Consider the following 17,005-nt stretch of genomic DNA (forward strand, 5'->3'; position numbering starts at 1 on the left):
GGCTGTGAGGAGGGGTCGGTTGGGGACACACTGTTGCCATGCACTTAGAGACAGAGGCTTGGGTGGGAGGGACGGGAACAGATTTACCTCCACTCAAAGTTTTGAGCTAAGGTTCTTCACGTCCCTCTAGAGACTCTCTTGCGAGCACAGCTCCTCTCCCCCACCGAAAACGCCGAGGCGACATTTTGCAGACAATTTTGCAAGTTGGCAGAAACACCCTCCCCTCTCTGCCCCTCTCTTCCTACCACCATCCATCCTGGGACCAGAGGTGAAGAACCTCAGGCTTCTAGAACGAGAAATCCCACAGGGCTCTGGAGGCAGTGGGCCTGAGATCCCGGGTCGATCCTCAAGCTGACTAACCGCGGGGCGAGGGACTTTGGGGGCAGGACAGACCGGGTTCACATCCGGGCTGTGTGGTCCTGGGCAAGTTGCTTGCCCTCTCTGAGACACATCTAGAAAACGAGACTATTTGTGTCTATCTGAAGGGCTGTGGGAGGGGGGTTAGGTTCGATGATGTGTGTCCTTGGCATATAGCACACGGTACTCGGTAAACGTGAGTAGAGTAGAGGCTTTCAATGAGAGCGGAGGCTAGCCCAGCTCTCCAGCAGGCCAGAGGCCCGATGGGCTAGCCTCTACTCCTCTGGGAGTGAGCGATGGCCTGGATGCCAGACAATCTTCCTTTGCGAAGAATGTCAAGTGGCCCATGGGTACCAAACCCAGCCCGGGACCTCCGGTTACGAATTTCTTGCCATTTCCTAACCTCCAGTTCGTTCACACCCTGGCAGTTACACACCTGCCATTCTCTCTCCCCAGCACGGCCTTGCCAAGTTCTCCAGGATGGCTGGTCTCCTCTGGTCATGGAAGTTCATCCGGAAAGCGCACCCCCCCACCCCCACCCCGAGCACCCACTTGAAAGGGCTGCTTCCCCACCTCACGATTCTCTGAAACATCACCTGCTTTATCCCCGTGGCAGCACGTATTAGTGTCTGGAAATGCCTTCTGGGTCTTTGTATTTGTCCAACAGGTGTCTCCGCGTGACAGCAGGGACATCGTATGTCTTTGCTGTCTCGTATCAGCAATGGGTAGTGTCAGACATAAGGCATCTGTCCAACTCCACGCGCATTTGTCGAAGAGGTGAATGAACGAACGGGAAAACAGATGCAAAGCACATTTTCATATTACAGACAAGATGCTTCCGTTTCAAAGGTAGGAAAAATCACTTCCCCCAGACGAGACAACTAGGAAATCACGGAGCAGGATTCAAGCTTAGCTCTGCCCGACTCCGAGCCTGGTGCTCTTTATATTTCTTTTAAATGTTTATTTATTTTTGAGAGACAGAGCACGAGCGGGGGAGGGGCAGAGAGAGAGGGAGACGCAGAATCGGAAACAGGCTCCGAGCCGTCAGCACGGAGCCCGACGCGGGGCTCGAACTCACAAACCGTGAGCTCATTGCACGGCGGAGGACAGGTCCAGCGGTGACCACCGCTATTTATGAGATGCCCGGGGACCAAGCCCCCGCCTGAGGCCATTCGCAGTGGATGCCGGGTGATCGCAGCCCGTGGGGACCCAGCCTCACAAAGTGAACACAAAAGAGGAACTGAAAGAGAATAAGGGCGGGTCGTGGAGTGGACCGATGCCGGGCAGCTCCCCCAGGTCATCAGACTACTGCACGGAAGGGTCGCGAGGTCCCCTGTCTTGGGGCGGGGCCGCGCAGGACGAGGAGGAAGGGGAAAGGGAGCTGGAGGAAAGAACCGTGAGTGTCTCTCAGACTCCCGATCCGGTCCCCCTTCCTCAAGACACAGGGGACTTGACTTGGCGGGTGGTTGGCTGGTCAAGAAGCTGGCAGACATCAGCAGCGCTTGTCATCACGGACTTCCACGTAGGGGAGCCCCACGGGCCACGTGTCCCGAGGCCAGTAGCGGACTTTGAGCGTGTGACCTGGCATCTCATACCTGGCGTCCACCAAGGCCATGGTAACCATGCCATAAGGAAAGGTGATGCTGATAAGCACATGCCTGTGGGGTGCAGGGAGGAGGTGGTGAGGGCACAGGACGTCCCCGAGCTAGCCCGATGCCCCCTCCTTGCTTCTCTCCTTACTTCTCGTGGGTCCTGACCTCTCACGGGTCCTGGCCTTCCAAAGGGACCTTCTGGACTTGACCCTTGACTGAAACCAGCACTCCCCCCCCCCCCACCACACACACACACAGGCACTCCCAGTATCCGTGCCTCCCCTCTCTGCCCCCAGGCTCCTGCTCCAAGCTCTGGCATCTTGAGATTTTCTGGTTCTGGGGCTCCGTACCGCCAGGGCAGGTCCTTACCAGATGCTGTGCAGGTAAACGAAGTTGATCCACTGCCAGAAACTGCAAAGCAAGCGGTCACTGATCCAGCTGGTCAGCGCGAAAGCCCATAACACTACAGACACCTCCATTATGTGCCGAAGCTCCTTGTTGTTGGTCCTAGGGAGAGAAGGAGGAAGATCAGAGCCTGGCTCAGATAGCAGAGCCTGAAGGGGCTGATGGGAAATTCCTCCATCCAAGGAGATGAGGCCGGGAGCAGGGAATGACCAAGAGTACAAGGGGGAGGGGGCCCAATTTGTGCTTGTTGTTAACGTTTGCTGAACACTTATAGGATGCCAGGTACAGTTCTGAAAGTCCTTCGGGTCAGGGGCGCCTGGGTGCCTCAGTTGGTTAAGCTTCTGACTCTTGATTTCATCCCGGGTCATGCTGTCACGGTTCGTGAGTTCAAGCCCCACATCGGGCCCTGTGCTGACAGTGCAGACCCTGCCTGGGATTCTCTCTCTCTCCCTCTCTCTGCCCCTCCCGAGCTCTCCTGCACGCACGCTCTTTCTCTCCCTCTCACACACAACATAAATAGACTTAAAAAACAATACTAAAAGTCCTTCAGATCAAAACTCGGCCCTGACAGCAACGCTATGATTCTCGTTTTGTAGACGAGAGAGCAGGTGTGCGAGATTAAGGTATCGCTCTAACCGCACCCAAGGTTACACAGCCAGCAAGTGGAGCTGGGGGCTGAGCCAGGCTTGTCGGGCTGCGGATTTCTTAATCAACTAGCCCTTCCCTGTTTGTGAGTTTGGGGCTCTGAGTGTGTGCACAACTGTGAGTCAGTGCAGGAGAATTCCTGTCCGTGTGGCTCTGAGAACGTGCATGTCCATACGTGGGAGGGTAAATTCCCTGGAGGCCACGTCTCTTGGGACGACTCACGCTCAGAATCTGTTTCCCCAGCAGCAAAGCTGACTCCGTGTCCTTCAGGAAAGAGCGTATGAGGGAATATGGTGAGGCAACGACTCCTTTATGGTTTACAGTGCGGGCCCTGCCCCCCAGTCTAAAACGGGACAGTTTGAACGTCACACGAGAAAAAGAACAGTGAGGAAGCCCTGGCGAAATCTGAACAGAGTCTGAGGTCTAGTTAATACCATCGTCAATTTCCTCCTTTTGAGGCTGTACTGTGGCTACACGAGACAGTCCGTTGGAGAGGCTGAGGGGAGCTGGGGGAAAGGAGACACAAAACTCTGTACTATTTTTGAAACTTGCCAGGAGTCTGCAATCACTTCAAAATAAAAAGTTAAAAATACAGCACGGTGATTGCAGTGGATCGAAACACCTCTAGGACATAAACATCCGTGCGTTCATAATAATACTTTTTAAAAACTTTCCGGGGTCCCTACTCAGGTAAGGCCCCAACTCATTACGCTAGAAATGGGTCAGTTAAAGGAAACACTCAATGATCAGTCCTATCATTCCTGTGCAAAGCGTATTTCAAGGTTGATGAGTGAAAGTCCTTCTTAATGGAGGAACTCCAGATAATCACTGCAGGAGGAATTATGGGCCTGATCAATCTTAATAGCACTAGATGTGGAATAACCACTCATTATGGGGGCCTAATGGGATGGAAAAAGAAGCACCCAGAACCACACATGACACATTCTGGCCTAAAAACATGTAAACCTAAATCCAGATCTAAATGTTAATTTTCAGGAAATACCAAATATGTGTCTATATCTATCTATATCTATATCTTTTTTTTTTAAATATTTTTTTTTCAACGTTTATTTATTTTTGGGACAGAGAGAGACAGAGCATGAACGGGGGAGGGGCAGAGAGAGAGGGAGACACAGAATCGGAAACAGGCTCCAGGCTCTGAGCCATCAGCCCAGAGCCCGACGCGGGGCTCGAACTCACGGACCGCGAGATCGTGACCTGGGTGAAGTCGGACGCTTAACCGACTGCGCCACCCAGGCGCCCCTATCTATATCTGTATCTATACCTGTATCTATTCTATATCATCTATATCTGTATATCTATATCTATATCTATATCTATATCTATATCTATATCTATACCTGTATCTATTCTATATCATCTATATCTATATATCTATATCTATATATATATCTATATCTATATCTATATCTATATCTATATCTATATCTATAAACACAATGAAAGATACCACACAGGAAGCAGACAGCTACATCTAGAATATTCTACAGGACAAAATGATGAAGCTTTTCTGTTATCAAATCAGAGGCAGGAAGACAGGGGAGGGAGACTGCTATGATATAAAGAAAACCTAAGAGACTGTGTTTGCATCCCGCTTTCAACATGACTAGTTGTAAGAAGACATCTTGAGAAACTGAGGCAACATCACTTCAATCTGGGTATTGTCAACTTGGTTAGCACTGTGCGCGCCATATCTAACATTTGTCCCTCTAGATCCTTCCCTGACGCTCTCCGGTCTGCCCTATGCCCCAGGGAAGGGGGATGTTGAGTTGTGTGGACTGAATGCTTCCAGTTAGACTAGCTAATGGCTTCTAGTTGGCTAGCCAATGGTTCCCAGTTGAGTTGGCCAATGGTTTCCAGTTGGAGTAGCCAATGGTTTCCAGCTGGGTTGGCCAATGGGGCACCCCAGCAAGAAACCAAAGGATACGGGGAGAGTACGGTTAGAATATTTGTTTCTCTGGCCTCCTCCATGTGGGGTTGACTCAGTCTAGCTGCAACCAGCAACTGGAGGTGACATTTCTTGCTAAGGAGGCCCTCTCCACAGGGCTCTCTCCTTCCAGACTCTTGTAATCACTCCCTCCCATTACACCCACCCAGGTATCCTGATGGTCATAGGAGCCCACGCTTATTAGCACAGGGGTTCTAAATTCCCTGGTGATTTTCCTACACCTGCCATCTCCTTTGTAAATAAGCCTTTTATTCAGCTCTCCTCAAATGGCCCCATTTGAGAGTCCCCCCCCCCCCACCTCTATCCTGTCAAGGTCTAGTATGGGTTAAAAAAAACCCTCTTAATTAGGAGGGTTAAATCCTGAAAAGTTCACAGGTGCCAGTGTATGGAATCTGGGGGAATGCATAACGCAAACGCTGACAGTTGTCGAGGCTGGTTAATGGGCACACGGAGGTTTAGGGTGCAATAGTCTCTGCTTGTACGTATGTTTGGGGTTTTCATGATGCAAAGGACAAGTTCTGCTATCAGACAGCCTTAGGTTCCAATCCCAACAGTATTCCTTGTTAGTAGATGATCTTGGGGAAAGCATATCCTCTCCTTGAGCCTGGAGTCGATGAGCACTCTGGGGCTGGGACTCAATGAGTAAGCGGGGGGGGGGGGGGGGGGGGGTGGTGCCTGGAGGGTGATGGGAGCCACCTCCCCGGGCAGGCGCCTGCGGCCACTACCCACTTCTTATACTCCTGGAACACGATGTAAAGGATGTGCACAGCGATGCTGTTGAGAGCGTATGCGTTGACCACAGGTCTCAGGAAGGACAGGAAGGTGCTGACCACCGTGGTGATGAGGACCAGACAGGTGAACCGGGGCCTGAGGGAAGAAGGACTCAGCTGTGGGAGGGTGACTGGAAGGGTCCGGGGGGCGGGGGGTTAGGCAGGGTCAGGAGATCTTGCGGCAGAGGTAGATGAGCAAAGGGAAGGGGTTCTAGGGAGCCCAACTGAACTCAGAAAAAGATCTTGAGGCTCCCAGGTGGGCTCAGCAGAGGGTCCCAAGAAGGGTCGAAGCAGGGTCTGAAGGGGGTGGATAGGGTGATGAGAAGGTCTCAGGGCAGCTCAAAGGGCTTAGTCAGCTCGGCAGAGGGTGCCAGGGCCCAGGCCAGACAAGGGGTTAAGGGAAGTCAGGTAGGATTAAGGAAGGAATTACGTTGGTCCCAGACACTATCAGAAGAGGGGTCCAGGGAGCCTCGGATGGGTCAAATAGCATCAGGAGAGAGATTCAGAGGGGTCTCGGGTCAAGAGAGGGGTCCAGGAGGATCCAAGGAAAGTTCCAGGGAGCCCAGGTGATAGGCTCATGGGAGAGGTCCCTGGGGCCCAGGTAAGCTTAAGTATGGGTTTGGTGGGTTTAGACATATTCTGGAGAAGGTACCAAACTATCCAGGTAGGATGAGGGGAGGATTTCCAGAGGAGGAGTTAAGTCAGGTAAGGTCGGGAGAAAGCCCTGATCCGGCTGGTCGGGGGAGGGATTCCAAGGAACCCAGATGGGCTCTGATGGGACCCACAGAGGACCGGCCCCAGCCCCACCTGTTCTCTCCTAGGAAAGTGGGGAAGTAACAGCGAGGCATCCATATGCTGTAACCACTGGCCAGCAGCCACAGGATAGCAATCTCATCCAGCAGCTGGCCCAGGAAGCTAAGCGTCATGTGGAAATACATGGAGAATAGGCCTGGAGCAAGAGACAAAGGTAGGTGGTCAAGAGGGCTGTCCCCCCAACCCCCGCCACCCCAGTGTCACAGACCCCCACCTACCTATGACCATAAAGAGGATCCAAGTGACATAAATGCAGCGGGAGCGTTTCTGGGCATAGGGGTACATCAGAAACATCATGAGAGGCCCAAAGATGAAGAAGGTGACATTGCTGAACTGGAAAAGAGGAGGACATGGGGAGGGGGTCGTCAGAAGCGGAGGCAGAGGAGGAAACCCTCAGTCCTTAGCCATTGGTCATCTGCCCTCTTTCAGGCAGTTAAGGAACCCAGAGTCTGGCAATCGGGCAGTTGATATTGGCAGTCAACCAGTCGTCAGTAGATTCGTCACTCCGTTTTTCTATGAGTTCATTCACTCATTCATTCAACGCATGTGGCAAAGTCTATCCACTGACTTTCTGCAGCATACATTCTCCCCCTTTTCCTTCTAGAAATAAGATCCCCAACGTTAAGACACAGCGACGCAACTAAAGACTACATTTCCCAGCCTTCCTTGCAACTAGCTGAGCCCTTGTGACTTGGTCTGACCAATGGGATACGAATGCAAACGAATCTATTACTTTTTTTTTTTTTTTTCATTAATGTGAGCTACATTTATCAGGATTTGCTGTATTAGAAAGTGAAACTGAGGGGGGCGCCTGGGTGGCTCAGTCAGTTAGGCGTCCGACCTCGGCTCAGGCCATGATCTCACGGTGTGTGAGTTGGAGCCCCGCGTCGGGCTCTGTGCTGACAGCTCAGAGCCTGGAGCCTGCTTCGGATTCTGTGTCTCCCTCTCTCTCTGCCCCATGGCAGAGCCAAAGGGCTTGATAATGTCGAGTTGCTGAATTCAGCTATTCCAGAACCATCTACCTCCAGACTTCCATTTCAAAAAACAATCAGATATGATCCTTTCTAGTTAAGCTGTTTTTAGTGGGCTGTTTCATTTGAAACCAAAGAAGACCAGTTACTGGGATTCTGGGTCCAAGTGACGTGGGATTGGATCCATACTCCCCCCCACTCACTAACTAGGAGGAGGTAAAATCAATGCTCTAACCTTCCATATCTGCATTTCTGACATCTGCATTATTGCTACCTCTTTGTGTCCTTGACCCAGAGGTCCCCAGGTCTCACTAGTCTATGAGTACAATTAAGGTGACAAGAACGTTTGCACCAGAATTCCAGGGGTTCAGAGTCCCTGACTGCTGATACAGGACTTCAACGCCCCTCAAAGTTTCCCCCAGATATGTCTGGGCCACAGAGAGTATCTCACATGAGCTCAGGAAAAAGGTGTTCTCACATATATTTTTAAAAGGGGGGGGGGGCGTGTGGATGACTCAGTCGGTTGAGCGGCAGACGTCCGCTCTGGTCATGATCTCACGGTCCGTGGGTTCAGGCCCCGCATCGGGCTCTGTGCTGACAGCTCGGAGCCTGGAGCCTGCTTCAGATTCTGTGTCTCTGCCTCTCTCTCTGGCCCTCCCCTGCTCATGCTCTGTCTCTCTCTGTCTCAAAAATAAATAAAAAACATATAAAAAAAAAGAAAAGAAAAAAGAAAAAAACGTGAGGTCAGCCTGCTTGCTCACTCATTTGCAGCCTTCTCTCCCCAATAAAACCTTCCTGTTGTAAAGGTCTCTTTCATTCCCTGAATCCCATCTTAGAAAGTGAAGAAACAGTGCCCTGTTAACTAGGGCACTCCGTTATTTCTCAACGTCCTGAAGACCAGGGCGCAAGTCAAAAGCAATGAGCTATCACCCCACACCAGTCAGAATGGCGAGTATTAAACAAGGGACGAAGAAGAAATAACAAATGTCGGGGAGGATGTGGAGAAAGGGAAACCCTTGTGCACTGTGGGTGGGAAAGCAAATTGTGCAGCCGCTGTGGAGGCCCCTCAAAAAATTAAAAATAGAAATACCACATGACCGGTTATTTTGCTGCTGAGCGTTTACCCCCCAAAACACAAAAACGCTAATTTGGAAGAGAGGGAGACACAGAACCCGAAGCAGGTTCCAGGCTCTGAGCTGTCAGCCCAGAGCTTGACGCAGGACTCGAACCCACCCGCTGTGAGATCACGACCTGAGCTGAAGTTGGACACTTAACCGACTGAGCCACCCAGGCACCCCCAAAATCTTTAACACCTATAAAGAAGATGTGGTCTACACATACATCGGAATACTACTCAGGTGTAAAATAGCATAACATCTTGCCATCTGTAACAACATGGATGGACCTAGAGAGTATCCTGCTAAGTTCAAGAAGACAGAGAAAGACAAATGCTGTGTGGTTTCACTTTTATGTGGAATCTTAAAAACAAAACAAACGAACAAACAAACAAAAAGAACAAATTCGTAAATACAGAGAAGGATCTGGGTGTTGCCAGAGGGGAGGGGGTGAGGGGTAGGCAGATTATGTAAAGAGATACAAGCTTCCAGCTGCAAATAAATAAGTCACAGGGCTGAAAAGTACAGCACAGGGAGTAGAGTCAATAATATTGTAATGACCTTGCGTTGTGACAGATGGGAACTATACTTACCGTGGTGAGCATTGTGGAACATACGTATTGACAAATCACTATGCTGTACCCCTAAAACTAATATAATATTGTGTGTCAACTACACGTCAATAAAAACAAAACAAAACTACAGAGCGGGGTGGTGGGTATAGGGAAATGATTTACCTGGTACAAGGCCACCCTCTAGGAGCCTAGGTCCTGGGCACCAGGCAGGTGTCCCAAGGCAGGCATCCTTCTGATTCTAGGGAAGCCCATGGCTCTCCTTGGGTGATGGCAAACCAGCTCAAAAGCCACCATGAGGACCCTTGGAAAACTGGTTTGGCATGAGTAGAACTTGTCTGGTTCCATTCGTTTTCCATGTCCTTGTTTTCCATGCCAAGGTGTCTGATGCCCACCAACAGCCAAGTCAAACACATGTCTGGCATGGCCACCTAGCTCACAATGACGACACACTTGGTGTGTCTGAATCATGAGCCCTGCCCCCCCCCCCACACCCCACTGGAGTAGACGCCTATCCCAAACTGGGCCAATCAGATTTTCTTGGGAATTTGAAACTTGGAGCGAACGCAAAGCCTGGGAATCACCAAGATTGTGTCACACCATTGTCAGTTCCCTAAGATCTGGGGATATTGTCTCGATGTTTAAGATACGTCAGCCGTCTCGCCACCACAAACAGACAAGACTGAGGCCACGGGGAGTCTGCCTTCGAGCTAAATCCTCCAGACCTGCCTTGGATCCCAGCCTTCCCAACCAACTCATCTTTCCATTTTGAGATACCCCAGTACCTAGCCAATGCATTTTTCCTCTTTGTTTTTTTTTTTTTTTTTTTTTTTTTTTTGCTTAAGCTAGCTTTCTATTTCTTCCATCCAGCAAAACCATCACCATTGGTATATTAGCTAGGGTTCTTTGGTAGCAAGCAACAGGAAATGAATTTGGTGAACTTTTACCACAAATATAAATATGTGTGTATGTAATTACTCATTAAATTAGTTATCATTCAGTCATTTATTATGGCGAACTCATTAATCAAAAGAATTGCGGAAGACAAGGAAAACCAGAAACCACAACAGCTCTGAGCCTTGAATGGACAGTCTCTTCAGGAGGCAGCTTTTGGGCAACTTTGTAGCTGTTCTATCCAGGCCCGAGATTCATCAAATTCTGGATGTGTTGCCAGGACCACACCCACCCTTGGCCAGAGGAGGGGGAGCTCCTTGACTGACCACCCCACTGAGACCATAACCAGTTGGAGAAGGGCAGCTAGGGGGTCATAGGGAAAATGGGGCCATGGATACTGAATACGGGCAAAATCCCAAACAAATCCTACGTTCCCTCTGCCTGCAAACACCAGCCCTTAGGGTGTATGAAGCGTGGCCAGAGATGCTAAACCGACCAGTTTCCCAAACTCTAAACCCTCCATTTAATTTTTTTTTTCAACGTTTATTTATTTTTGGGACAGAGAGAGACAGAGCATGAACGGGGGAGGGGCAGAGAGAGAGGGAGACACAGAATCGGAAACAGGCTCCAGGCTCCGAGCCGTCAGCTCAGAGCCTGACGCGGGGCTCGAACTCCCGGACCGCGAGATCGTGACCTGGCTGAAGTCGGACGCTTAACCGACTGCGCCACCCAGGCGCCCCTAAACCCTCCATTTAAAACGCATCTGTGACTCCCATAAATAAAATGCAAACTGTTAAACTTGACTTATAAACTCCCTCCATGACTCACCTCCCTCCACCTTCAACTTTATCATCTAGGTGTGAGGGATGACCCAGTTCTTCCAAATGAGCCACACTTTCTCTCACCCCTTAACCTCCAGAAGTTTGCACTTGCCGTCCCTACTGCCTGGAACATCCCTTGTCCCCACTTACCCCTCTTGGCCAGGCCAACTACACCTCTACCTGTCACCTGGGCATCCCTTTCCGATAAAGCCTTCCCAATTCCCCCAAGGCAGGGTCAGGTGGCCTCCCGCTGTGCTGCGTCCCTCTGTCCTAACGTTTGTCCGCCAGTTCTGGAACTGTCTCGCTCTCCCACTAAACCTGGCTCTCCGAACAGGGGCTGTGTCCTCCCCATTCAGGAAATATTTCCTGTTGACTGGACCTCAAAACAGGTTTACACAGATCACCAGTCACATACGTGAAAACACTTGGCAGAAGAATGTCTTGTGCCTGGAACATTCTGGATGGAAGGCGTTAGGACTGTCACTTTCTCACCTGTCGACAGCATGCTTTTACAGACATTGCTTTTAATCCTCGCATGCCCCCTGCTCCGCCTCCCCATCCCCCCAACGTGTGGCTTTCCAGTTCTTTTTCTGGCAATGAGCAAACTGGATCTCAGCGAGGTGGAGCGACCTCCCTGAGGTCTCACAGCTCTGGGGGACTCCAGAGTTTGCTTTTACCCCCCGCCTTAAGAGACAAGAGGACTAGACGGGTGGCAATGATTAAGAGGGAGCGTCCCTGCTCCCTGGCTGCGTGACGTCATGTCTCTGGGTTTCCCTTTCATGCATCAGTAAAACGGGGGAGCATAATTAATGCTACTGTGGGGGCTGTTGGAGGGGAACGTGTGAGGCCAGGCACTGAAAAACTACATTGCCAGGGATGTGGTCCTAGCTCAATGAATAGCAAGGGCCTGCTGCGGCTGTCGTTGTTGCGGGAGATAACAGTAACAGGCTTATCCTTGGTTTCCTTGCTCCGGGCTTGGGGGTCAGCAGAACCCAAGGCTGGAGTTTCCGGGAACGCCCCTGAGCGTGCAGAATGAGGGCAAAGCAATGGGCGGAGCCTCTGATTAATGGGCTCCAACTGGTTCCAGAGTCTCTGATACCATCAGAGACTGCCCTCTGCCAGGGCCTGCCTCCCTGCCTGGGGCCAGCCCGTTTCCCAACCCCTGGCCCCACCCAGACTCTGTGAATGGAGACGCACCTGCCCAGGACCAAGAGCTGGACTCTCTGGGCCCCAGCCCCAGCAGGTGTCTTCATATTCATTCATTCATTCACTCACTCACTCACTCATTCATTGTTTGCTTACCAGCCATTCCTTCAGTACCTACAATGTTGTTCAAACGCCACAACGGAGCCCCCAGACACAATCTGCCTTCACGGGTGTATCCAGTCGGGGTTTGGGACACATGGCAGGCCTCATTTGCCTTCTCTACCTCCGAGCACCGCAGTGAGGATTAGAGAACCGAGGGCTCTGGGGCCAGTTTTGCTCACTGCTGTGAAATTCCACGGTCTAGCGAGGTGCCTCACACACAGCAGTGCTCAGAAAGTTTTTGCAGACAACGATGCGTGCAGAGAACATACATCAATAACGTAGCCATGCGCCTGGCCCGGGTGCTATCATGGCTGCTGTGTTGCTTTGATTCTGGAATGATTTGCTCTTTTGATCACCGGTACCCTGCAGGGTCTCTGGCAAATAGATGTGGCTGGGTGCCTCAGGTCTGGAAGAAGGAAAGGAGGGAAAGGAGGAAGGGGTGGGGGGAGAAGAGAGGGAGGGAAGAAGGAAGAAGTGAGAGAAGAAAGGCGGGGAGAAGGGAGGGCGGCAGACAGACCAGAATTGACTGCCCACCTCGGCCTTGGGAAAAGGCAGTGGGGGAACCCCTTTCTCACTTACCCCGGCCACCCAAGCGGCCCCTCTCGCCCCCCACAAACGGCTTCTCTCCCACCCGTCGTTTCCTTTGTGGGTTCCACCGATTCAACCTTGACGGTGACCTCCGTGAGGACAATACCCACCTGTTCGACCCCTGGCTGTGTCCCCAACACCCACCGAGCGCTCCAGAAAAAAAAAGCTGCCGAATCAATCAAATCAACGAAACACCCCCAAGCTCTTTCTCCCCACCGCCAAAGCTCAAACTCCCGCCACCCACACCTGGCTCTGTCACCTGTCGAGGACCCCCCTCCGCATCCACTCAACGTATGCGCGTGAATGTGGGGGCAGGGCTGGGGGTGTGCGGCTAAAGCGGCAGTCACAGACCCTCCCTGAACGGGACTTACTTGCATGAATTAAGAAACACGTCATTAATTCTTAATCACACGGTAACTGAGCAGCCTCGCGATGCTGTGGTTAATTAAGTGAGAGACCCTGGGACCGGGTGGGCAGGCGCAGCTTTTGGGCCCGTGCTATTTACCTGCTGTGCAACCCTGGGAAAGAAACGTACGCTCTCTGAGCCTTTACCCCCCACTTGTAAAAGGTGGAGAATAAAGAGTCCCTAGTTCTTAGAGTTGCTCCGGGGGTTATACGGGAATTGCTACCTGTTAAGTGAAGGTAATACACCAACACTTCCGCGTCTCTGGCCATGTTTACCTTCTAATAGTAACAACTTTATTCAATGCTTGGGATGTACCAAGAACTGTACATTTTTTTAGATCCGTTTTTTTTTTTTTTTTTTTCCAAATGGAGGTATAAATCACATATGCTCAAAGTCACTCTTCTAACATGTGAAGCCCGGGGGCACCTGGGTGGCTCAGTCCGTTAAGCACCCGATTCTTGGTTTCAGCTCAGGGCATGATTTCACAGTTCACGAGATCGAGCCCCGCATTGGGCTCTGTGCTGGCAGCGTGGAACCTGCTGGGGGTGCTCTCTCTCCTCTCTCTCTGCCCCTCCCCAGCTCGTGCACGCACGCACATGCGCTCTCTCTCTCTCTCTCAGAAATAAATTACCTTTAAAAATAAATATATAAAGTGTGCAAGTCTGTGGCTTTACTCTACTATTCATGAGGTTGGGCAACCATCACCGCTCTCTAATTCTAGAACATTCTCACCTCCCCGGAAGGAAACCCTGTATCCATGAGCACTCCCTCCTCCCCCCGTCCCCCAGCAACCACGAATCTGCTCCTTCGGCTCTGCAGATTTGACTCTTCTGGGCATTTCACGTGGATGGAATCCCACCAAACGTGGCCTTTGGTGGCTGGCTGGCTTCTCTCACGGAACGTCCTGTTTCTAGGGTTCATCCACGTTGTGGCATCGGCGCCTCCCTCCTGTTTACGGCTGAGGAGTAGTCCATTGTGTGGACGAACACTTGGGATGCCCAGCAGTTGTTTCGTCCTCTCCACGGTCCTGTGAGTTAATTACTATTAGTACCCCACAGCTGCTCCCTTTCTGAGTAAGTACTCAGTGAATATTTGCTGAATAAATAGGAAGGGAGGAAGGAAGGAAGGAAGGAAGGAAGGAAGGAAGGAAGGAAGGAGGAGGGAGGAAGGAAGGAAGGGAAGAAGGAAGGAGGAGGGAGGAAGGAAGGAAAGGAGTCTTTCTTTCTTCCCAGTGCCACCTGGCGTGCTGTACCCTTGACTTCTGTTTATTTTTTGTCTCCTCCATACCCAGGACACCAGCCCCATAAGGGGAGGCATTTTGGTTTGCGTTGGTCATCTCTGTGCCCCCAGAGCCTGGAACAGTGGCTGTCCCAATTCTTGCAGAATCATGCACAAAATGGAGGGGCCGTTATCTCTTTGCGTTGGACCCCTCTGTCACCCCCCCCCCCAGAAGGCTTTTTCTGAAGCAGAAAAGAGGTCCAGAGGGACCTATCGAGTCTGGGCCAGCATGTGTCATGGGCATGATCACCACTGTGTGAAATTATTCAGTTAATAGTGTCTGCCCTCCCTGAGAGCAGGAACCATGCCCCTCCTCGTTTTCCGGGAGCGGGGCGGCTGGCACAAATGCTTTTGCTGTGAATTCGATGAGAAGGAATACAGAAGAGGGAGGTATGGTTTAAAACTCACGGGGGGCACCTGGGTGTCTCAGTCAGTTAAGCATCTGACCCTTGATTTCAGCTCAGGTCATGATCTCGAGGTTGGTGAGTTCAAGCCCCACATCGACCTCCATGCTAAAGGTGCAGAGCCGCCTTGGGATGCTCTCTCTCCCCCCTCCCTCTGTCTGCCCCTCCCCTGCTTACATGCTCTCTCTTAAATGAATAAACAAACAGTTAACAACAACAACAACAAAAAAAAAAACAGGGGCGCCTGGGTGGCTCAGTCGGTTGAGCATCGGACTTCAGTTCATGTCATGATCTCACGGCTCATGAGTTCGAGCCCCACATCGGGCTCTGTGCTGACAGCTCAGAGCCTGGAGCCTGCTTTGGATTCTCTCTCTCTCTCTCTCTCTCTCTCTCTGTCTGTCTCTCTGCTCCTCCCCTGCTCATGCTCTGTCTCTCTCACCTTCAAAAATAAATAAACATTTTTTAAAAAACTTTTAAATAAAATAATAAAATAAAACTCATGGGACCTGCTACTCACAGCCAGGGGCTCAGAGAGGGACAGGTCTCCCCCTGCACCACACAGCATTCAGAGAAGAGGGGCTGAAGCCCTCGCCCTGCAAAGGCCAGCAGCAGAAACGCTCAGTTGCAGAAAGAGGTAGGAGGTGTGGGCACTGCGGGCTCCCACTCAGATCGCTCTGTGCCTTCCATTGTACCCACCCCCATACTCTTCCCACTCATTCCCACCCCTGCACCCCTGCCCATCCAATCCCCCCCACACCCCCGTCCAGCCATCCCCTCCCTTTGTCCTGTACCCGAGCATCTGAGAAGGAGCTTTCTGGAGAGGATGAGACGCAGAGCTTCTGAAGCTTTGGCAGGACCCCAGGAAAGAAATTCAGCAACACAGCTGCTTCTCAGAGCTGGCGGGGGGGGGGGGGTGCTTGAAACTTCCTCTCCCGCCACTTGAAACTCTCCTAAGTTGTCAGCAGCCCAGAAGGAGGCCACACCTGGAGGCCACCAGGCTAATGCTAGCAGAAGCAGACTGAAGCAGCCCACACCTTGACTTCTCCCCTGCCCCACCCAATCCAGGCCCTCCCACACCCTTGACCTCTATTCCTGTTGGATCTGCCGTCCTGTCTCTCCAGGGCCCATCTACGGCAGGCAAGCAGGTGTCCCAGCCGCTCCCCACATCATTGACTCTTCGCTGTTCAAAAGTCATGCATGGCTCCCCATTGCCCTCAGCACGGAGCCCACACTCCTCTGCTTGGCATTCCTCATTTGGCACCTGGAAAGCTCACCCACCTTTCCCTCAGCCCTCGGTTCCTCCCCCACCGGCAGCCTGGGCTCTGGCTTTAAACTGCCAACTGTGTCTTGAGATGCTGTTGTCTCTCGCCTCAAGACCTCTGCTTCTGCTGGCCCATTTGGTCTGTATGCCTTGGAGACACTCACTCATTCTTCAAGCACGGAGATCGCCTCCACATTCAGCAGGCACAGCCCTAGTGGGTCATCCCCATGGCTCCCCTCTGCTCCCTCTGGCCCCTTTGCCCTCCCTCTGCCACAAGCTGACCATGGGGCGGGGCAGATCTGACCCCGGACCCCCCCCACTTCCTTAGCCCGGGAGCACATAGCATCTCTGGGACCCCGGGATCAATCAGCACACATTGGTTTATGGCGCTCTTGTTGGACGAAGGCATGAGCCCAGTGAGTCTATCAGCAAAGGTGGGACGTGGTTCAAACACTCCGACTCAGCAAGCAAAAGTTGCTCGTCTTCATTTCTTCCCATAGTCCAGCCACGGAAACACTCCGACCCCTCCCTAACTGTGTCATGTCCAGAACTCAGCACATCCTTCTCTCCTCCCCTCCCTTTTCCTTGACTCCCACCCCGCTTGGCAAAACTTCCTGCTCGTCCTTCAAAGCCGATTCCCAGGTGTCCGCCACTGTGGAACTTGCCAACACGCGGGATGAGTCCTCCAGTGGCTCCTCCTTCCTGCTTCTATTCCCTGATCACGTGGCCCTGGGTTTTGCCCCAGATTCAGCCAACCCTGCGAGCGGTGCATTGAGAAAGCGAAATATCCTTCAGAGGGGCCTGGGTGGCTCAGTCGGCTGAGTGTCCAACTCTTG

General features: G+C 51.8%; 1 protein-coding gene across 4 annotated transcripts in view; it reads right to left on the bottom strand.

Moving 5' to 3' along the window:
* Nucleotides 1-1,159: 1,159 nt before the first annotated feature.
* ACER1 (alkaline ceramidase 1) overlaps nucleotides 1,160-17,005 on the bottom strand; it is a 45,609-nt gene continuing 29,763 nt past the window's right edge. For all 4 annotated transcript variants that reach the window (XM_045491726.1, XM_045491725.1, XM_045491723.1 and 1 more), the window contains 5 exons: nucleotides 6,770-6,884; nucleotides 6,546-6,687; nucleotides 5,698-5,835; nucleotides 2,319-2,456; nucleotides 1,160-2,015 (listed from right to left, as the gene is read on the bottom strand). In XM_045491726.1, the coding sequence (XP_045347682.1) occupies nucleotides 1,850-2,015; nucleotides 2,319-2,456; nucleotides 5,698-5,835; nucleotides 6,546-6,687; nucleotides 6,770-6,848 (663 nt within the window). In that variant the 5' untranslated portion in view covers nucleotides 6,849-6,884 and the 3' untranslated portion in view covers nucleotides 1,160-1,849. The remainder of the gene's footprint in view (nucleotides 2,016-2,318; nucleotides 2,457-5,697; nucleotides 5,836-6,545; nucleotides 6,688-6,769; nucleotides 6,885-17,005) is intronic.

This window comes from Leopardus geoffroyi, chromosome A2 (assembly GCF_018350155.1).
Source record: "Leopardus geoffroyi isolate Oge1 chromosome A2, O.geoffroyi_Oge1_pat1.0, whole genome shotgun sequence".
NCBI lineage: Eukaryota > Metazoa > Chordata > Mammalia > Carnivora > Felidae > Leopardus > Leopardus geoffroyi.